Here is a 22,099-nt window from a genome sequence, read left to right as displayed (position 1 = left end):
TTCTTTCATCGTGACTCGTGTCAAATAATGCACTTTAATATGAAGACATTATATAGGTCTGTACAGTAACAAGGCTGCAATGCCACCATTTTCCACAAAACAAACTCCTTTTGCGCTCCATCGAACTCTTATAAACCTAAACTCAGGTCAGTATTGATGTAAAAGTCCACATTTAATTTAAATGGTTGTTTCTCCTTCATTCAGCAGCCTCTCAGTATAACCCAGCTTTCTGCAGACACAGAGGGGTTATTCATCATTTTTGTCCTCTGGGAACGTCAGCTGCAGTCTGTTCAGTGTTTTTATGAAGTACTTGGGCATGGGGCAGGACACGGCGACGTCGGACTGGCTGTGACCCGGCAGCGCCAGCCGGCGCGCGTGCAGATGAAGAGGCAGGTACCGGCTCTTGCTCTGCTCCAGTCCGAGCTTTTTCAGCACACGGTCCGGTAATTTCTGTGAAACAAAGACAAAACACTAAGCTAGCCCTTTATAGAAGCTTTGTAAACAATTTTTGTATTATGTATATTCTAATACCAAATATCTACATTCCTGAACATTCGAAGGAAAGAAGGATACCACCAAAAAGGTCATTTTAGTAGTAATACAAAAATTACATACATTCACTACACTGAATATTGTCACCTTCCAAAAATAATGGCGCAAGTCATTTTCGGACAAAATTTGTATTAGGTATATATATATATATATATATATATATTTATATATATATATATATATGCCAAAAAATTAGTTAGGCCATTATGTTAGGAAGGTGGTGATATTTCAAGCGTCTACTTTTGTTCATTTTTTTATAATTATGGCTGTCCGTCAAGTAAAACATCAGTTTCTTAGAATGTTAAGTTCATTGGGTGCTGAATCCCAACAGATAGAAAGTTTAGTGGAAGCAAAAAGATTCAAATGTAAAAACCTATAAGTATAAAGTTTACATTTATAATTAGCACCTATCCATTTTCTAGTCACGATCCTACTTTATAGCACAATCAAGTAACTATTCAGTTATTCTGAAAATGCTGTAAATATCAAACATAAATCAAGAAATTTGACTTCACATTTAGACACCTTGAGCACTTCACAACAATGCTCCTCCATTATGCCATCTACAAACATTTTTAGGAGCGCTGAAGTAGTTTGTATGATAAACTCGATGTGCAGCGCCACCAGGTGTTTGCTGACTGCTGCTGCCACTAATCTGGAGGAGCTGCATGTATGTCACTTTGTTGCCCCCTGTGGCAGATTATTAACATGTTTCACCTGCGGTGCCAGTTTGCTCCAGTGGGAATATTTGTGATCTCCGAGAATGGGACAGGCCAGAGCGTACGCCATGTGTACCCGCATCTGGTGCTTCACCCCTGTGCATGCAAGAAAACAGAGCATGTGAAACTAAAACTGATTTGGTGAAAAAAAAAAAAATAGTAACGTCAGCTAAAGAAACGAGATCTAACCGGTGAGAGGCTGGAGCTCGACCAGGCTGCAGCCGTAGCTGCTGTCCAGGACTCGGTACTTGGTGGCTGCAGCGTGGGCCTGCCGGTGGCTTCGCACTTTGGTCATGCCGTCACCGGCCTCGTTCATTCTGAAAAGCGGACTCAGCGTCATCTGAAACAGGATGTTATGAAACTAAAGAACCCGTGTACATCAGCAAGATTACCTCCATTTCAATACTTCGCTTTAATCACCAGAAATCATAAACTGGTGGTGAAGTACTTAACCCCAAGCTAATCAGGTCTATTCTAAAAGGATAAATCTGAGCAGCTTAACACGCCGTGTTGAGATAAACACAGGAGTATTCAGTATCAGGACGGTTCATCTAACAGAATCCGTTGCCATGGCAACACAGGATGAACACCTAAGCTCTTCCATATCAGGTCATCAGCTCATAAGCTCAGCTGAAATAATAGTCTTTGATCAAAAAAATAAAAAAAAGGTAAAATTCCAAATGTTTTAAAAACTTCTGGCTCCAAAGTAAATACTAAAGACTGATAACCAACACAAAACTAAAAAATTTGGTTTTCTCAAAACCTTGCCTGCTTAAACAAGTAAAGTTGTCAGGTGTACAGCTAAGGTTACCAGCATAGTACCTGCTTTTAAGTGCAGCTCTGACTAATCTTTATTACACTGTCATTGAACAAATAATCAAAAATGGAGAATAAGAAACACCTTGAAATGTGGCTTAGGACCTGTAACTTCTCTTTCGATGACGGGAATGTCGATCAGCCCTTCAGAGGGAACAGGAACACCAACTGTGATCACCCTGAGGAAACGCAGAGAACCTGGTAACTAACACAGCAGCTTTATTTAAAATGAAACCAAGCGGCTGCCGATAATGACATCCATCATCTTACCAATACTTCCTCTCCACTTGGTTACTTCTACTCAGGGAGAGGATGTGCTCCAGTACTGCTTCGCTCCTGGCCAGCAGGAGCGCTCCGGATGAGTCCTTCTCCAGACCCAGACAGGGCAGCAGCTCGGTGTCCGTCTTCGTCTTCAGCCCGTCCAGCATTTTACAGAGAACAGGAAGCACAGAGGTGACGGTCGTGACGCCAGACTCTTCTGAAAAACAGACAAGGGTTTTGTACAAATTTTAAATGTCATTCCAGTTGTTAGCAGCTTAACAAGGAGCCCTGATATCCCTTCATTAAAATCCAGATGCCAGATTAATGGAAACGTTTTAAATCACACCACTGGGAGGACACAGTATTCACGTTAACTAATCAGAGGATGGTATGCATACATATGCCTCCCATCCCATGCATGACTCAAAAAAGGGCATTTGTTGGACAATACAGTCAGCGCAATAACTAAGCAAAAAAAAAAAAAAATTGCAAAGATGTTCAACCCAAAACACCACAATAGGCATAGTGCAGTCATTTAGATTTTTTTTTTAAGTGCAGATGCATCCTTTGCTTCAATTGATCAAGCATACACGGTAGGTTATTGCATTTTAGTTAGTATTTATTTTCTTATTTAAGTAGAATTGAAATATTTGTTTATTTGCATCTTTTGATGCATTTATAATATTCAATAAAAAGGTTTTATCTGCAGAACGTAGCAGTAAAAAATATAATAATTTATAGATAAATCCACAACTAAAATAATCGTTAGTTGCATCGATTATTTTGGCGGTTTACTTTAATGTCTTCATATCATGTTACATTTTTCTCATGGTCACCGATGGGATACCTACTTTCACCACAATATATTTTATCTTTATTCACCCGCTCTTTCTGAACCCTAACCCAACAGGAAGTTGGTTTACCTCTGACAGGGACGCCGTAGGGTTTGTTGAGGATGACCACATCTTTATCCCGGTACAGCAGGGTTCGGTGCAGATGTTTGGCCAGCACGTTCGGATGGACGTTTTGCAGCTGCGCAGTGAACCTTTTCAGCTCGGTCACTCTCTGCTGTGAGCCGGATACCGGAGGATCCCTGTCCTGTGTCCGAGTTTCACTCTGAGTCTTCGCCTTCTCCTGTCGGATCTTTCTGGCCAGGTCGATGGCTCTCAGCCGGGGCTTCTCAGCGGTGTCTGAACCGCCAGGCGAGTCGCGCTCAGCCGCGGTGTGCTGACTCCGGCTGAGGACCGGTGCTGTGCCCGGGAGCCGGCGGCAGATAGTCCGCGATTTAACCAACAAGAAAAACATTTGGTCGCCCAGAACGGCTACTGCTTTACCGCAGTTCATTATGGTTCAAGGTGAAGAGAGCGGTAACACATGAGCCATTGAAAACAACTTTACAGGAAACACTATGAGTTTATATCCGGGTCGCACTTTTCAAAGTAAAAGGATTCAAGCGTTTTGCCCAGTGGTACCAAAACATTTTGCAGGTGAAAAATGTGAATTTTTCTCTATTAAAAAACTGCGAAAGAAATATTATTTAGAATTATTTCTCCTTTACCTGCACAACATTAAATCAGACAAGATTTTATTTTTATTATTTTTACCAAAAGTAACATTGTGGCATTTGCCTTAATGTTTATGTTTATGTAACTTTTGGGGGCAATTGTTTTTCTACTCTGTTCTGTGCAACAAGCAAAAAAAAAAAGAAAAAAAGTGCACATCAATTAACTCCACACATCAACACACTTCTGTGTTAATGTGCAGAGTTTTGGTCATTTTATTTGTTTGACATATAAGTGATCTAAGATGTTTTTAGTTAATTTCCAGCAACAAAAAATCTAATTTTCTGTTAAAACTTGTGCTGTGTTTAACCGAAGGATGCTTCTCATAAAATAAAAATAAAAGAAAGAATAAAAGGCCAATAAAAGAAAAAAAAATGTGTCGTTTGTTGGGGGGCGGGGGCTATAGGAAAACAATAAGATTACAATTCTTTAACTGAAATAATATCTTTGTTTACCAATATAAAGAAAAACAAAACGAGGAACAAAACACAGGTAGGTTTCTACAAAAACAAAACACATTCGTAAAATAAAACAGAAAGCAGACATTACAGACGTTATGATAAAGACTTCACATATTTTATTATTTACATTATAGTTATTAGTTATTACTGATCATATGATCAAAATAAGACATTTTTGAGCCACACTCCATTCCAGTAGATGGCGGTAACGCATATCATGTTTCCTGCTAATCAACTAAAAAAACCAAGAAGAAGCAGAGCAGGGGGAAAAAACATCATTAAGGCATTAATAACCAAAATATAGCCAATTATACGTGTCTGTCAGCGGTAGTTAGACATAATGCAACGCTTTTCTAACTAGAAATGATTTTAAAACGCAGTTAAGTAAAGCAGAGAAAGAACGACGTGCTTGCTTTGTTTTTATGATTTTAACGGGCTACTGGAGCGATGAAGATCACGGACAGCCTGCTGAGGAGTTTTAAAGTTGCCAGGACTTACCGACTGAATTCAGAGAAAGTTAACTGTGTGGACTACAGCTCAAATGGAGAACATGCCGTTTCAAGCAGCGACGACGACTCTATTGTTTTATATGACATCCAGGAGGGAAAGTAAGTGGGCAGGTCAGTGTTTATAACCAGCAATCGTGTGAATATGAGTTAATTTCTTCTTTTTTTTTTTTTTTTTTTTTTTTTTCTGGTCCAGGCCGTTCAGTACCCTGTACAGCAAGAAGTACGGAGTAGATCTGATCCGCTTCACGCAGGGGGAGGCCCAGACTGTGGTCTTCAGCTCCAACAAGCTGGACGGTAAGAACCTGCAGGTTACAGCCTGTTGTTGTCATCACAAGGCATGAAGCACACTGAGGTCTAATGAGTAACATAAACTAAATTTTTATTAACCAGAGCTTGTTTTCTTTCTTCCAGATACAATTAGATATCTGTCGCTCACTGACAACAAGTTTATTCGATATTTCCCTGGTCACACTGCAAGGTAATACGCAAAACAGTCAACATTCAGCCTTGAGAAAGTGTTCGTATTCCTTCTGGGTTTTTCATTTCACATTTTGTCAAGCTACACCCACAAATTTCTAATTCCTAATTCAATTTAAGTCTGGACTTTGACTAGACCTTGCTAACACAAATACACTTGTATCCATCCAGTTGTATTTCTGGCTGTATCTTCCTAACAACTCTGATCAGCTTCCCCTTTTCATGCTGAAAAAAATAAATAATAATCCCGCAGTATGATACTGCCACCACCATGGTTCCTCATGTAGATGGTGTGTTGATGTGCAGACATCAACACACCATCTGTGTGTTTATCACAGACATTCCTATTAAAATAACTTTCACTAACGATCCACAAACACCATCAAGTTATTGACACATGTAACAAAGTCAAGAAATATGTTTCTCTTAAATTTTGAACCTTTATTGGTAGGATGAATATCTAGATTTACCTTTAAAATTCTATATTCAACTAGGTTTGTCAGTAAAAACTCTGTCAAGTGCCACTGTTGTTACATTTTCTGAAAACTTTTAATTTTTTCTATGAAAGTAGTTTGGATGGTGGAGCATTACCAGACTAAGTTGTTTTTGCTTTATATGAACTAATAGCTCCTTCCTGATCGGTCAAAGTGAATTTTATTTTTCCAACCAGGGTAACGGCACTCTCCATGTCTCCGGTGGACGAGACGTTCATCTCCAGTTCGTTGGACAAGACGATCCGCATCTGGGATCTGCGTTCTCCCAACTGTCAAGTGAGAGTTTAGTTCAAGCTCCACTTTCCTTTACTAATAAAAACAAACAAAATGGAAAAAAAAAATATGTAGGATGTTGGATGGGGGCGTTTTATTAAATCCTGTTGTCTTGTCTCTCAGGGTTTGACTGATCCTTTGGGGAAACCTGTGTGTTCATTTGACCCGGATGGGCTGGTTTTTGCAGCAGGAGTGGAATCACAGGCCATCAAACTGTACGACATTCGTGCTTTTGACAAGGTACAAATCGCTGTCGGATGTGTGACCCGACCTTCATACAGCAGCTACCGGTCTGACTAGTGACATCTAATATCTTCCTGTTTGTGTTAGGGTCCCTTTGCGTGCTTTGAGGCCAGATTAAATCGCGTCTGTGACTGGACTGGACTGAAATTCAGTAACGATGGGAAGCTCATTCTCATTTGCACCAATGGAGGCGCTGTTCGCATCCTGAATGCTTTCAGTGGATCGGTGCTGCACACTTTTTCAGTAAGACTCATAAACACAGATATAATGAAGAGACAGGGCTGGTAAATAGCTGGATGTGTCACAGGTTTTCACCTGATTTCAGGGTTACAACAATAACAAAGGCATCGCCCTGGAGGCCTGCTTCACCCCAGACTCACAGTTCGTCATGATTGGTAAGAAACAGAACTTCTTCATTTGTTTGGGTCACTTCCTGTCAGATGGGGGGGCAACACAGGGTCTGACAAAAATATTCAAGCATCTTAATTTTGTCATTTTAAAACCACAAACTAGGAGGACGTCTATGATCGTTAATTTTTAAGTATTGTTTAGGCCTGTCATATTAACAAATTTTACTGGACAACAAATTGTCCCGGAAGTTAATGCGATAAACGATAGTATTGTTGTTTTGGGACAATTTTCAAGTAGGATATAAGTACTGGCATAATTATCAAAGATCATTAAACTGGTAGACATTTAAAATATCCAAAAATAAAAACAAAACAACAGAAATAAAAAAAAAATTGAATTATGAAGTTTCTGTAAACAAAATTGTCCTTCAAAAAAAGGGCTAATTGAAATCAAAGCACCGATTTTTGGTAGAAGGAGAGAGAGAAAAAAGAAAAACAACAAATTATACAAATGGAAATTATTGAGCTTATTTCAATTGATCAGGTTTAGTCTTGTTACACAGATTTAGGTTAAATCTGTTAAATCTCAAACAGATTTAGCCAGTTGTCGTCCTGCTGGGAGTCGAACCCACAGTAGACCTTTTGTCTGTAGTTTTCACAGGATGATGAAAATAATTTTTCTCTGATATTTTCAAAGCTGTTTTCTAACCCAACCACTTTCTCCTCAACCTTTCTGGTCTTGATCACAAACTGCACTGAAGCTTAGGGTCGTAACGCAGCAATACGTGAAAAGATTAAACGGGTTTGACCGCTTTGGGCCGGCGGTGTACACAGACTCTGTCTCGTGCAGGTTCAGAGGACGGAAGAGTTCACGTTTGGAGCACAGAAAGTGGGATGAAGGTGGCCGTGTTGGACGGCAAACACCCAGGCCCTATCAACACTCTGCAGTTTAACCCCAGATACATGACGTTTGCCAGCGCCTGCACAAACACGGTGAGAGCAAACACGTTATGTGACGCTCTCAGAGATGCACTGCTGAACAAAGTGCTTCTGACTTTGCTGCTCATGTTAATCTTTACTGTTCTCGTGTGTTTTCCAGTCTCTTTGGCTCCCGTGCGTTGATGACTTATAAAGGCTGGAACAGCTTCCCACCCAGCAGTGAAGTTGGATTTCTTAATGTGTTAAACTCCACTTTGGCACAGTTGCAACTTGTTAACCAAGAAATTCAGAAGTATTTTTAAATGCCGTTAATTTATTGTTCCTGTTGCGTCAGTATTCTGTGAAAGGCTTAAAGATGCTGTCAGTTCTTTGTAAAAAAAAACTTTTTTAAGATTGTTTAGGTGCTCATTTTTTATAATTTTATACCATGTCTTTTTGTACTACCTGTTCAATGGATAGTTTTTACTTAGGTTTTTAATAATAAACTGTTATGTTGAAAAGAGAAACTTTCTTTTCTCTCTTTTGCCATTTTTGTTCTTAGCATCCATCCATCCATTTCAGTCCAACATTTCTCCAAAAACCTGAAACAAAAAAGCAAAACAAGCTTTCATGAAAAGCACCAAAATGCAAATATTTCAGTGAGACTCACTGTGTCCATATGTGATAAAGACTGAAAACTGTTATTTTTTTATGTCTGTTGTTCACAACTTTGACAAAGAAGAAGTAGAAGTAATGTCAAAACATGTCGCGTATATTTCAGCAATGTGAGTGTTTAATAACAAAATAAACTAAAGTGCAAAGTTTGGATGCTGCTTTGGGAGACTTTTGCTTTTAAAATTTTTAATTTTCTATAGCTTAAAATATATAATACTTCATCACAAAGTTTTCCAGTTGCATAAATTCACACTTAGTCCAACACCTGAGCCTCGTTTCCCTTAGTTGATTGTTTTTGTAGCTCAACGTAGATAGGCTTGTTGAGATGGTGCTATTCTCAGTTCATTTTCCATAATTATGTCATTTAGTCGTAGTGAACGTTTGGATAATTTGGAGTATTGGAAACTGGAAACTGAAGGAGCTCTGAGAATCAGAGACAGTGATGTGTCTTCGTGCGTCTAAAACTTTGTCTTCCTGAAGCAGAGGAGGGGGTGGGAGCCGCGCTGAATAATGTATACATGCTTGGGTAGTGTACTCACCACAGAGTGAATAATGGATGATCCCATCACAGGTAACCTCACAGGCACACACTTATGTCTCTCTTACCGACACCCGTGTGTGAGCATGTATGTGTGTGAGCAAATCATGTGTGAATAAATGAAAGAAATCCAAGTACAGCAGTTTAAACTTGTACCAATTCATTCTCATTCTCTTTAAACTTTTAGAGCTTCTGGTGTCTTTTCTCCTCGTTAGCTCGTTTTTGTGTCTGGTGATTGTGATACCGACGTCTATCCAGATATTTTACATCACTATGAAGCTCCTCTTACATAAAAGTCGGTGTGGTGTTTCATGTCGAACCCTGCCTTACTAACGTACTGCTTCCCCTTAAACTTTTTCACCTTTTCATTCACCACAACCACAAACTTCAATAACTTTATTAGGATTTTGTGTTAAAGACCAAAATAACATTGTGAATAACTGTAACGGGGATCTGAAACACTTTTTTTCTTGTTAGTTTTTGTTTTACAAGTAGAAATTTGAGCCTCTGAGGTTTTTTCCCAGGATCGCCTTGCATCTTTGTCCATCCGTTTCCCCATGAACTCTTACCAGCTTCCCTGTCTCCACCTCCAAGTTTCAAGGTCGCCAATGTTTGCTCAGTTTGTTGTTTTTCTGCCACACAGCGTTTTTCACACAGGCCACACGTTTGTCACTATTGTATATATTTTAGTGCTCGATAAAAAGTCGTCCAATCGACAGATATTCTACCTGAGCAGTGGATCTCTGCACCTCCTCCAAAGCTTGCTCTGAGCTGCACTGTTTTCATTTTGTGAAGTTGAATTGAATAGATTGGTAAAACGCTCAATGCAGGGTTTGTACGGGTTCAATCTAATGTTTTACTAAAAGCCCAGATTTACAGTTGAAACCAGATATTTGTATTAAACTTCGCCTGTTTTAGATCAGTTAGAATTACCAAAATTATTCAATGTGATACATTTTTATTATATTTACCTTCTTCCTGCTATAGAATGTAGAATACTATCAAGAAACATTATTAATAACATAATGTCACATGTTAAATGATATTTAATAGTGAATTGAAACTTTTTACTTTAATTTGTGTTATTTTAATCTCCAAAGTGTGATGCTGGAAAAGTAAAAGAAATACCTTGAAAATGCTTGAAAAGTGCTGTGGGGAAAGTGTCAAAGGTTGACATGTTTCATTTAATTTTATTTATGGGTAAACTAGTAAAAATGACTAAATACAGTTTTTAGATTTATAGAAAACCTTGTATAATAATTCACTGAAGTTTGAGGCTTTTGCATGACGAAAATGTTGTGAAGACTTTATGATAAAATGCCACCTGGTGAGTTTTCTGAGGTTGTACCTGTAGCTCTTCATTCATCCACTCTCTGCTCACAGGCACAAGATGTACTGGCTGCAGGCTCGTGGGAAGGGGGAACTATGTTCAAATGTAGCGATCAGATTCTGGCCTGGTGTCACATTTCTGTGAGCAGGTGGCTGGAATTTGAGATCACGCTGCTGCGTCTGCCTGATTGTCCATTCTTTGTGAAGGAGTGCTAAAATGTCATTACACGCGACACAGAAGCAGCTTCTGGAAACGCAGTTTTGATCTCTGGCCTGAACATCTCCGGATCTCCAGACGGGACAGGAAGCGACCCGTTTAAGGCTCCCCCTGGCGAGACCATCACCGCTGCTGCCATCGATATGCAAAGTGTTTTAGGGCGCCCATTGGGGAGGCATATCCACTGACAGGCACATTATTACTCATTGGCCACACTTCCGGAGATTGTGTTTCAGGCGTTAAGGGAGCTCCCGAGTCATCCTCCAGGCGTTTATGTCACTTGTGCGTGCTTCTGTATCTGTCTGCCGTCGGAGGAGAGGCCGCTCACCTGCAGGGAGAGAGAGGACACCGAGGACGTGGAAGGGGTCTCTGCTGCATGAGACGAACGGGAAACCGTGAACAGCGACTGCCAAAAGATGTCACACCAAACTGGGATTAACGGTAAATCATTGCATCTAATTAGATTGGGGAGTTTTTTGGGGGGAGGGGAGGATAATTTGAAGCACTTTTGAGCAACAACTCTACAAACTTTTGTGTCAAGCATTAGCAACTTCATCAAGTTGTATTAAAATTACAAAGAGTCACACAAAATGCTTAACTGAAATGTCTGCTTGGGTGATGATGAACTCATTCATTCAGCAGCAGTGTGTGTGTGTAATGGAGTTCACTTACTGGAGCACTGGGAGGACTGGTTAACGGAAGTGTTCCTCTTTCTCACCTGATCTTACATCATTCATGAGATCGCAGGGTTTGGTAACCACACTGAGACCAGATCAGGAACTACAGCGAATAAAGATTTTCTCTGTTTAAATCTTTTTTTTTTCTGAACTTAAATCGGTTTTGTCCAGCAGCTGCAGCGGGTCAGAGGCGTGTCGAGTCAGTTCTGAGTCAATTTAGGTGATGAATACCTGGCTGTGAATCAAGTTTTCACTCCTCTGTGGAGTCACAGCTTCTTACTTACCAAACTCTGTCTCAGTTGCTTTCACCTGCAGAACCACTGTTTGTTTTTTTTACTTTGTTTTGTCTTATATCTGATTACTGCAGCTACACCCGAGCTCAAACAGTTCTTGGCTCAAGCGAGAAGAGGTTCCATCAGAATCATGAAGATCATAATCAGCAATGGTAAACATTTCTTCTGCTCACAAGCCTCTTGTTTGAGTTTGGTGTAATTTTTTTCCTTGATTATTAGTGTTTTTTTATTATAATTTTTTTCTTCTGCAGAGGAGCTGGTGTTGGATTCGTTCAGAGAGCCGGTGCAGAGCTGGGACAAAGACTACGACCAGTTTGTGCTTCCTCTTCTCACGCCTCAGGAGCCCTGCTACATCCTGTACCGCCTGGACTCCCAGAATGCACAGGGATACGAGTGGACGTTCATCGCCTGGTCACCTGACCAGTCACCAGTAAGTCTGGATACAAGATATTCATTAATGCACAAGAGTAATTTGAACGTACAGAGAATCTGAGAGAAAATAAGTTGATTGGCTCCAAAACATTTTTATTTCTTTCAAATCAGATTCTCTTCTAGTCTTTTTATGTTTTTCTTTGGATTTTTGATGCTTTTTCTCTAATTTTCATTTCAGTGAGTGACCATTTTAGTTTAAATGTTTCTGCATGTTTGTTTTTTAAGTTTCCATAACTTAAATGATTACGTAAATGACTTAATACCTTAATGATTTAAGTCATTTTCTTTTAAGTTGTTTGACTTTTAAGAGAAATGACTTAAGAGTCTTAAATTACATTTAAGTCATTTGCTATTAGGCACAAGCAGATTCTTAAATCCAATTAATGATCAATTCCTTTTTCAGTGAATTACTTTAACAGTATCCTCTAAAAACAAACTTTTTTACTTTCTTTGATTTAGTCAAACGCAAAACATAAAAATGTTTTTTTGTAGAAATGAGCTGAAATTAGGATTTTTAAGTGTTGCAGAATGAATTGCTGTGTCATTTATGCAAAGAAATTCAAAATAAAACCTAGTACAGTATGATTAGTGTTTGTGAGCATAAAGTTTTATGTCTTTCCAAGGATTTTGAAATCAACGTAGCTCTCAACTTTGACTAGGCCATTCTAACAGATAAATATGCTTCAGTCTGGACCACTGTGTTGCAGCTCTGGTTGTGTTTTTAGGATTGTTTTTTTTTTTTTTTTTTGATGATTATTTCAATAATCGATTCAGTGACAGAAGGATGGATTGCAAAAAAAGTCAGGCTCTTTGTAAATGAAATGTAGTGAACAGTAGTTTAAAAGCACTGGTAGTCGCCTTTTGTAAGCTAAATGTACAAGAAACCTTTTTATTTCTGCTATTTACATCAAACCTCTAATGGACCTAAAATAAAGAAATAATCTCCAGTTCAACTTCAAATAATCCTTTTGCTGATTGTGTCCAACCAGTCAAGTTTTTTTCTACTATTTATTTTAAAATGGATGGATTAATGACGCAATAATACTTTAGTGAAAAGGATTTTGCTTAAAAGCTACAGAAAATTCTTCCCGTGTGTTTTGTAGGTGAGGCAGAAGATGATGTACGCTGCGACCCGTGCCACACTGAAGAAAGAGTTTGGTGGAGGTCACATCAGAGACGAAATGTTCGGCACAGTCGAGGCGAGGAAAAAATAAAACATACTGAGGTCCACCGGCTCGCTGCCTCCTGAGTGTCACTAACCAGCAGCTTCTTGTCGACTCTCTGCCTGCAGGACGATCTATGCTTTCAGGGATACATGCGCCACCGTTCCTCCTGCTCCTCTCCACCTCCTCTATCGTCAGCCGAGCAGGAACTACAACGAATCAAAATCACAGAGGTGCTCAAGAAATCACATGAGCTGTCTGGACGTTTAAAAGTATCTATGCACATTTTAATGAGATGAGGACAAACGTTTATGTTTTCTCTTTGATGTTTCGGGAGTACAAAGTAGTCACTGTGAAGTGGAAGGAAAAAAATATGTATTTTTTTGTAAAATATTTTACAATTACAAAGTCTAAAGCAGGGGTAGGTTCTAAAAAATACAAATAAAAACCTACGAAACTCCAAGGGAGCACCAATTTAGTCCATTTTACAAAGATGGAAAGGCAATGGCAAACAGAGCGTCCAGGCAGAGACAGGGTTGACCGGTTCCTCTGGAGGAGCTGTAGAGATTCACAGTTCCAGTGGGAGAAGCAGAATCTGGCGAGGAAAAAAAAACTATTGCTAAAAGAAAACCATAAATACAGCATTAAACATGGTGGTGGAAGCATCATGCTCTGGGGAGGCTTCCACCTAGCAGAGACAGAGATAGCAGGAAGATATGAAGCTACATATTTTGTGTCGTAATGTTCTCTACTGAATTTATCAGAGTGGAAAACAAAAATAAATGTTGAAATCTGCAAGATTAGTTATCTTTCACACAAAATACCAGTAAAACACGTTGAAATCTGTCTTGCAAAAGTAAAACAAATCCAAACAAGTTCTAAATATCTTTACAAGGTGCTGCATGTAAAACGTGTCCATTGTTAGTTCTTGATGTAGTCTTTTTCCTTTCTTTTGCTTCAGGATAAAGTTGTCTGGGTAGGTTGATATTTCTTACACAAGAACTCAAGTGTGTTCATTGCAATTAACGAAAGTCAAAGAAAGCAACTGCTCTTTACTTTGCAGGATGAACGCAGAAGAATTGGAACCCCAACAGCACGAGCGAGGGTCTGTCAGATCTGACCGTCTGCTTCGTCACTCATTTTGCGTAAGAGAGCTGATTTCATAACGCCCTGTGTTTTCTCTCTCCAGGTCACAATGGAGTTTGGTTTAGACAAGAGAGCTCAGACTCTTCAGGGTCTCGCGTTCCCTTTGCAGGAAGATGCCAAACGAGCTCTGCAGCAGCTCAAGCACAAGCGCATCAACTACATCCAGCTGGTGAGCACGGAAACAAGACCACTGTGCAATCAGTGGGCAGTCTTTGTTATAATAGTGAGTTATATTTAAAGTGATTTAGTCTCTCAAAGTTTGCTTGGATATGTTGTGCTCCAGAGGCTGGATGTAGAAAGAGAGACGATCGAGTTGGTTCACACCAAACCCACAGAAACCCACGAGCTTCCCTTCAGGATTCCCACAGACTCCCCACGATATCACTTCTTTGTCTTCAAGCATTCCCATCAAGGCCAGCTGCAGGAGGCGCTGGGTCAGTACGCACTCAGCTTTCATGAGACGAGATGAAAACATGCAGAAAGATCAATGATGTCGGATATTTTTTTTATATTTCACCACAAATGTGATTTTGGGCTAGAATAGTTTTGAATATTTCCTTTGGTACTTTTGGCAAATTATCTCCTGAAATTTGTTTGATGTAACAAATTTTTAATCAAATTTAAGTTGACTGGACGACTTGAAAACCTTAAATGAGATTTTTTTTGTGTAAAATTCAAATTTTTTACATTTTAGTTCTACTTTTAAAAACAGCCCAAACGTTTTTAAAAAATAAAAACGCCTATTCAGTATTTGGAAATAAATTAATGTTTCTTGGTGTCTGAAAAAATGACCTGTTTCAAAATCAGCAGGCACACCCCCTCACCTAGCAACCCCAGCAAACCCAGCCCGTTACCTAGCAACCACTGCAAAGCCCAGCCCATCACCTAGCAACCACAGCAAAGCCCAGCCCATCACCTAGCAACCCAAGCTGAGTTCTAAGACTCCAGGAGGCTGCTGTTGTTGCTGTTGTTGACTAACAATCCACATGCTGCTGCTGTTTTCTTGTTGGTTGTTCTGAAGGAGCTATATCTGCTTTACAAAGATCTACGGTTGTATAATTATGCATCTGTTTGCAGCGATTTTCACACATTTAAAGTGACAGCGGCCCAAAAACAGCTCATTCTGGAAGGAGCTCAAAACAGGCAGAAATGACCAGACTAAAATTTAATTGAGTGATTTTGTTAAAAAAAATGTAATGAACAAGTTTTGTATAGACCATAGACCTAACGTAACCTGTTCAAGGAAGCATAATAAGACACCTTTAATATTCCTTCCAGTAAGAATAAACAATGCTGGCATAATTAATTTTTTTTTATTGTTTATGGTATGAATAATTTGGGCTTTAACTCTTTTTTTATTATTGTCAATGCCTGTGTGAGTGATTTTTAAATTGAGCTGTTTTTACTGTCTTTATCTCTTTCAGTTACATTTAAAAGTATGAAAATACGTCAATTTAGCCGATTTCAGTGAAAATGGCATTTCACCACAACGGCTACCAAATCTTAGTGACTCAATGGACAGATTAGAGTCGAGTTAACCACGACCTTTCTGAGCTTATCATCTTCGGTGTTTCCCCTCGGCTTCATGGCCTCGCAGTAAACCAACCACATGCTCAATGCGGTACCAGTCAGTTCTGTTTCTTCCGCCGACAGTGTATTAAACGATTGCGTAACACAAAAGGATGTCTTCCTCTGACGCACCCGAGTGTTATTACTCATCTCGGATGTTCCTGCCAGCTGTACGAAGGTTTTGGTGTCTTCATTTCCTGCTTCAGCATTTAGCGGTGAAGGAAGCTTAAACTGACGGAGTAGCTTCAGAAAAATAAGCTCAAAGTTTAAGATGTTTTATATCTATCAGCCCAATGTGGTAATTCTTTACAGAAACTTTCTCAACCAAACATGGGTTACAAAAGATGTTTTTCTTTATCTTAATTACATTTTAATCCTAATTAGTTGCTTTGGAAAGCCAATTTACACTTCATAATGGGTAGCAGTGATGTATTCAGGTAGTTTATTAAATGGCAACATGTTGTAAAAACGACTGAAGACTTTGTCACCCTGCAACTTATCTGGATTACGGTTAAGAAAACTTGCAAATATAAAGTTTTGAGGTTGGGTTTTGTGCTTTTCAAACACCCATGTTATGACATTAGAGGTAAATGAACTTCTGCTTGAATTAAATATCAATTTGTATGATTTACTCATCATTTTGGCTGTTGCGTTTACTCCATACTATCAATGACTTGGTTAGGATTTACCTTGTAAGTATCTGAGTTGCTGGATGTCATATTGGTTATTAAAGCTGCAGTGTGTAACTTTTATTAAAACGTTTGTTTGAATATTTGTTGAAACTGTCAGCATGTTGTTATAGTATTGTATGAGACGGATAATCTGTGTAAAAATCAAGCTCCTCTGCCTTCTCCCATTGCTCCAAATGCTATCTAGAAACAACCAATCAGAGCCAGGAGGATGGCGTTAGCGCTGTCAATCACTCTCGCTGTGGCGCTGCTCATCCCACCACCTTCTTACTACTCCCCTTTCTCTCTGCTATGCCGCAGCCAGCATGCCCTGTCACGACAAGTTGCTTCTCTACCATTAGCACATTGAGCAGCGAATACATGAGGTTGATTGACAGCGCTAAGACCCGCCTCCTGACTCTGATTGGTGCATTTCTTCAGACGGCTTAGGAAGAAGGTGAAGGAAATCGATCTTTTCACAGTTTATCTGTCTCATAAACTGCCACAACACTGCACTTTGAACAAATATGTAAAAAAATATTTTTTTATATATAAACTACATACTGCAGCTTTAAAGTAAGATATAACTGATAACTGATCACCTTCATGCTTCCTCTAGTGTTTATATACTCGATGCCTGGCTACACCTGTAGCATCAAGGAGCGGATGCTGTACTCCAGCTGTAAGAACCGGTTACTGGACGAGGTGGAGCAAGACTACCAGCTGGAAGTCACCAAGAAGGTAGAAGTTAACCCACATAACCGGCAGATTTATATTCAGCATTGATGACCACTGAGTCAGTCATTATCCCCTGGTTTGTTTGCTTGTTTGCTTAGATGGAAATAGACAGCGGCGACGGTCTGACAGAAGACTTCCTGTACGAGGAGGTGCACCCCATGGAGCACACCTTGAAGCAGGCCTTCGCTAAGCCCCGAGGCCCAGGAGGGAAGAGGGGCAACAAGCGCCTCATCAAGGAGACAGGAGAGAACGGGGAGGAAAACTAGACATTGCATCCATTAATCATATCCACAGAAATTTAGAAATGTTGAAGAAATGATCTGCTGTTTCACTGCTAACCTTCAGGCCACTGATTCTCTGTTTTTATTTCAATTCAAAGTTTTTAAAGTGAAATTGAATGACATGTAGATCTCGGATGCATTTCCCCCCGTCCTCTGAATCTCCTGCTGTCCGTCATTGAGTCAGTCAACACACAGCCAAGGTTTTTACACATCAAACATCTGAAACTGAATGTTACTGCTAACTATATATTTAACACCAATTTGGCCTGTTGTTAATGTTGGTGCAGCGTATTTCTGTGGAAATGTCTGTTGAAGGCCTGCAAAGATGTACAGTGCATTCAATAGTTATTGGAAAGGAAACCTTGAAGCAAATTAATCTTTTATCTCAGTAGTTTGAGAAAACAAAGAAACTTTAATTTTATTACATTTATTCAGTGGAGAAACACAGTTGAATATAAACTAACCCCACACTGCCTGTGTAAAATAAATGTTATGAAAGCATTTTTTTCTACTCGATGTTTCAAGTTTATTAGACGTGTAGGAACCTTTAATCAGTAATCAATAACATCCAGTACTTGTTTGGTATAAATACATTGTAACACAGAAGTAAATCTTTCCTTAGCCTCTCTTAAAATCTACAGACACACTAAAGTGTTTTCTTCTTATCGTCTAAGTCAAAATGTCACCGTAATCGTAGATCTAATTGGTTTTTATATTGTGCACCTGATGTGATCCCACTGTGGCTGATTTTTTTAATATCTCTCTAATATCAAAACACGTAAATTTTGAAAAGTTTAAAACAACTCTAAATTGCTGAAAGAGGATCCAGGCTTATCTCGTCATCATGCACAGACAGCAGGACGGTAAGGAAGGTAAAAATAAATCTCTTAAGCTCTTGTGGTCACCAAATCTCCGTGGCAACCATTAGATGCTATCTGCATGCCAACCGGTGGTTTGGGAGACATGCTGAGAAAAAAGCCTTTTCTCTCCTCACATCCTAATTGTAAATCGGTGAAGTTTGTGAAACGCCGCCTGAGCTTTGACTGGTAAGATGAGATAAGATTGAGCTTTTTCAAGAACAAACACTTTTGTCTGATGTGAGACAAATGATGAAAACGTGGGAAAGTACCTCACTGCTGAGCACGGCGTAGCCCTGTAATGCTGCGGGATTGTCTATCTTCAAAAGGCCTGGAGAATCTTGTCAAAATGCATGATAAGACAAACTCTTTGAAGAGTTTAAATAAGAACCACACATTTAAGTGTGGTTCTTTGGCTCCTTGAGCTCTTTCAGTAGCTTAAGGAGCCAAATCAACACAGAAATGGTTTATTAGACTCTAAACAGCCTTCCTTTCCTTGGTAACCTCAGTTTCTAGACGGATGATCTAGATCATGAAGATTGTGCAAAGAGGAACGGTCAAAGATTAACAACGGGGTTGGCAGTTAATGCAGCTCTGGTGACTGGAAAATAAGAATAAAATATCAAAATGTTGAGTTTTTCCTCCTTCCTGGAATAACTAGTTCCAAAAGCTTGTCCTATTTTCTGCATCTGCTGTAAAATATTTACTTCTCTGGGTCTACATCACCATGAGACAGATTTTTTGTAAAACATGACAATTGCTAGTTTAATTAATAATTAATTTATCTTGGTAGCAGACTGTGCAGAAACCATGACAAGAAATGATGCAGTGATTTCCAAAATCCAGAAGCTTCTATCTGCAGCATGTGAATTAAATTGTTTACTTAACAGCTGATAAGTATTAAAGTAATAAAACAAATCTACATTTTAATTTCAGGAAGGCATAAAAAAGATCACGAACTGTAGCGGATTCTGGTTAAAAGATTTCAGCGCTGTTGAAGGTTAATATTCATTTTTAAACCCCAGACTTCCTGTTTTCAACACACACTTTTCAGGTTGTTCTCAATTAATGGGCTCACACTGATGTGGGTCAGGTCCAGTGGGATTCTTCCAGTTGGAAAAACCAGTGAGGTCCTGGAAAAAAAGCAGCAAAGAGAACCTGGTCACAGTGACATGGTGATGTTTCACAAGATGACGGCGCTCCACAAACATGTGGTTTCCAGCTTTGTTCTTTAAAGACTAAAAAATCTACTGAGATTTCTTTAAACTAATCAGAGATTCTATTATGAAAATTTGGGATAAACGATCTGATTAAAACCTTGCATAGGGGTTGTTTTTTTTTATTTTTCCCCAAAACTTCTATTTCTTTGCTGAAATAATTTATTCTCTTCTCTTACTTTAACCCCCAGAAAACCAACCTGAAGCTCATATTTTTAACATCTTTTTGCAAACAATTTTAAATTTTTGGACCATTTTTCCTGTGATGTAAATGTGATTTGTTTTAATGCAAAAACACAAACTCCTACCAAATAATTTTTGGTCTAGTTTGTAGTGCAAATATCTTGGAACATTTAAAATACTCAGATATAATTAACTTTTCAGCAAGAAATAGCTTCTTGTTTAAATGAGAAATTCCTTAATATTGATGAAAAAGTGTTAGATTTACTGGAGATTATTTTTATTTAAAATATGGGAAAATGTTTTGTTCCACTGGCAGGTTCTTTCACTTATAACTTTGACTTAAGTTAGTGACTTAAAACTAGCTCCTATTTTTATTTTATTTTTTTGCTAAAAAGTTACTTATAAATCTGTTTTGTCTTATTTCAATTGTACTAAAATGTTTCCACCAGACCAAAAATAATTGATAAGATTGTGCTTTTCAGTGTACTGGATTTAAAGGATTCAAATCTTGTTAAAACTTATTTTTACAGCTTAATTTTAATTTTATCGAGGTCATAAAGAGCAGCGAGAAATTGCTGTGAAATCTCTGTTTTAAGATGGATTTTCTGTCACGTTCTCTGTGCTATTCTGACACTGAGATGTAGCATATCTGCATTAAAATCAGAAACTACATTATCAGCTCCTCCAATCAAAATTTAACATTTAAATGAAACTTGTTGTTTTACATGGTCATAAAATAAAACATTTTCTGTATTTCCCAGTGTGTGTGTGTGTGTGTGTGTGTGTGTGTGTGTGTGTGTGTGTGTGTGTGTGTGTGTGTGTCTGTGTTTTCCTCCTAACTGCATGTGTGAAAGTGATATCCCACAGTCACTTGGAAGAGCAGCAGCAGCAGCAGCAGGGGTCACGGGGTAGCCTGTGTTTTCCAAGAAGCCACTCTACCCAGAAGCCATGCACTGTGCTGCTTTCATGCCTCACGGGAAACACGCCTGATGTGAACATTTCTTCTTGGAAACAGGGTTTAGGGCTGAACAGCAGCTTTTCAAGTGGTCATTATCTCAATACATTGGAAATACGGGCCGGGTTAAGATGAATCTTAGAAAACGGGCTGACTCGAGATAAGGAGTTGATTCCAAGAAAACAGGAGCTGCACCTCAAGCAGGACTTTCAAGTAACAATCACTCACTGAAAGATGATAGTGAAATAATTATGAAATCTGATAAGGCACCAAAGCATTTTTTTTTTTACAAACAAGTCAACTAACATTAAATAAATTCAACTGAGTTTCTAAAAAAAAACAAAAAAAAAACGAAAAATATCAGCCTAAAAGCTTTAAAACTGAAGTTAAGAGTGTCATGATATAATTAAAACTGCCAGTTTCTGTTTTCACTGAACTGGAGAACAGCAGGCGACATTTCATCCAGATCAAGTTACAAATATTACAGGAAGCAGTACTGGCAGACTTCAAAGTAAAAGCAACAAAACAGAAAACAGTCCTGGTTAAATCTGCAGGTACCTTTATTAAGGCAAATCCTGAGAACAGAAACCGTTTCAAACTCCAGACATAATATTATCTTTGATTATATTATCAAAGCTGCAGCATAAATAACAAATACATTATTACATATTACATTATTAGGATTCCCCAGAGGAGCTGGAAGAAGTGGTGGGGAGAGGGAAGTCTGGGCCTCCCTTCTGAAGCTGCTGCCCCCGCGACCCGACCCCGGATAAGTGGCAGAAAATGGATGGATGGATGGATGGATGGATGGATGGATGGATGGATGGATGGATGGATGGATGGATGGATACAATCCTGAGCTGAAAGCAAAGTTTTTCCTGATGCAATAGAGACTCAGATCTAAACTATTTATGGAGGTCTGAAAGTATTATAAATTAAATATGTTGTTGTTATTCAGCTGTATAAAAAATTATATGTATAAACTATAATTAAAGAAGATTTCTCTAAAAGTGTTTATGCTTTTTCAAAAACATTTCATGGTTCTGGGCATAACTATGTATTTTTTATTTGTTTGTTTGTTGGTTGGTTGCTGATTCTTTATAGTAAAATGCCTAAGATGTCCAAAGAAAACACACAATCCTGCATGCAGAGCTTGTTGATGGTGATTCAGCAAAATTGCATATTATTATGCAAATACACACAGGACAAATAACCATGCAATCATAACTAATAACAATTTAGAGAAAGCAATTAACCAAGATGTGAAGTACCTTATGTTTACATTAACATACATAAATCGTTATTTAATTATGTATTACTTTAGTAATAAGGGGCACTCTCGGTATTCCATACCTTCCTCTCTGTCAGATGGAGTCTATCAGTATCTTCACTAGTCGTGAGTTTTTGAAATAAATCTTCCTGATCGCGTCTGTATCTTATGTTGACATTTGCGCAGGAAGCGGTGTGTGTGTGTTTGTGTTTGCTTCACGGAGCGCCACGATCTGTGACTGCGGGCGCTGAAACGC

At 38.8% G+C, this 22,099-nt stretch overlaps 3 protein-coding genes across 3 annotated transcripts; 2 read left to right on the top strand and 1 right to left on the bottom strand.

Annotated features, from left to right (window-relative positions):
- On the bottom strand, positions 1–3,725 carry rpusd4 (RNA pseudouridine synthase D4). Its single transcript, XM_014987514.2, has 6 exons — positions 3,272–3,725; positions 2,358–2,565; positions 2,173–2,266; positions 1,461–1,611; positions 1,270–1,367; positions 1–450 (listed from the first exon to the last, which is right to left on the bottom strand). The coding sequence occupies exons 1-6, from the start codon at positions 3,690–3,692 to the stop codon at positions 247–249; spliced, it is 1,176 nt and encodes a 391-aa protein (XP_014843000.2). The 5' UTR covers positions 3,693–3,725; the 3' UTR covers positions 1–246.
- Positions 3,726–4,596: 871 nt separating this feature from the next.
- On the top strand, positions 4,597–8,461 carry LOC148159667 (WD repeat-containing protein 82-like). Its single transcript, XM_014987519.2, has 9 exons — positions 4,597–4,979; positions 5,074–5,174; positions 5,292–5,358; positions 6,028–6,127; positions 6,248–6,364; positions 6,455–6,610; positions 6,693–6,762; positions 7,568–7,710; positions 7,817–8,461. Exons 1-9 carry the CDS (start codon positions 4,819–4,821, stop codon positions 7,847–7,849), a joined length of 948 nt encoding a protein of 315 aa, XP_014843005.1. The 5' UTR covers positions 4,597–4,818; the 3' UTR covers positions 7,850–8,461.
- Positions 8,462–10,016: 1,555 nt separating this feature from the next.
- On the top strand, positions 10,017–17,862 carry twf2b (twinfilin actin-binding protein 2b). The gene is made up of 11 exons (XM_014987517.2): positions 10,017–10,835; positions 11,439–11,516; positions 11,616–11,794; positions 12,900–12,995; positions 13,088–13,192; positions 13,921–13,935; positions 14,023–14,064; positions 14,149–14,274; positions 14,389–14,539; positions 16,962–17,083; positions 17,179–17,862. The coding sequence occupies exons 1-11, from the start codon at positions 10,811–10,813 to the stop codon at positions 17,344–17,346; spliced, it is 1,107 nt and encodes a 368-aa protein (XP_014843003.1). The 5' UTR covers positions 10,017–10,810; the 3' UTR covers positions 17,347–17,862.
- Positions 17,863–22,099: the final 4,237 nt, after the last annotated feature.

This window comes from Poecilia mexicana, unplaced genomic scaffold (assembly GCF_051168715.1).
Source record: "Poecilia mexicana isolate PSO_F unplaced genomic scaffold, ASM5116871v1 scaffold_5, whole genome shotgun sequence".
NCBI lineage: Eukaryota > Metazoa > Chordata > Actinopteri > Cyprinodontiformes > Poeciliidae > Poecilia > Poecilia mexicana.
Note: the sequence above shows the minus strand (reverse complement) of the source record. Positions and strands in the feature narration are given on the sequence as shown.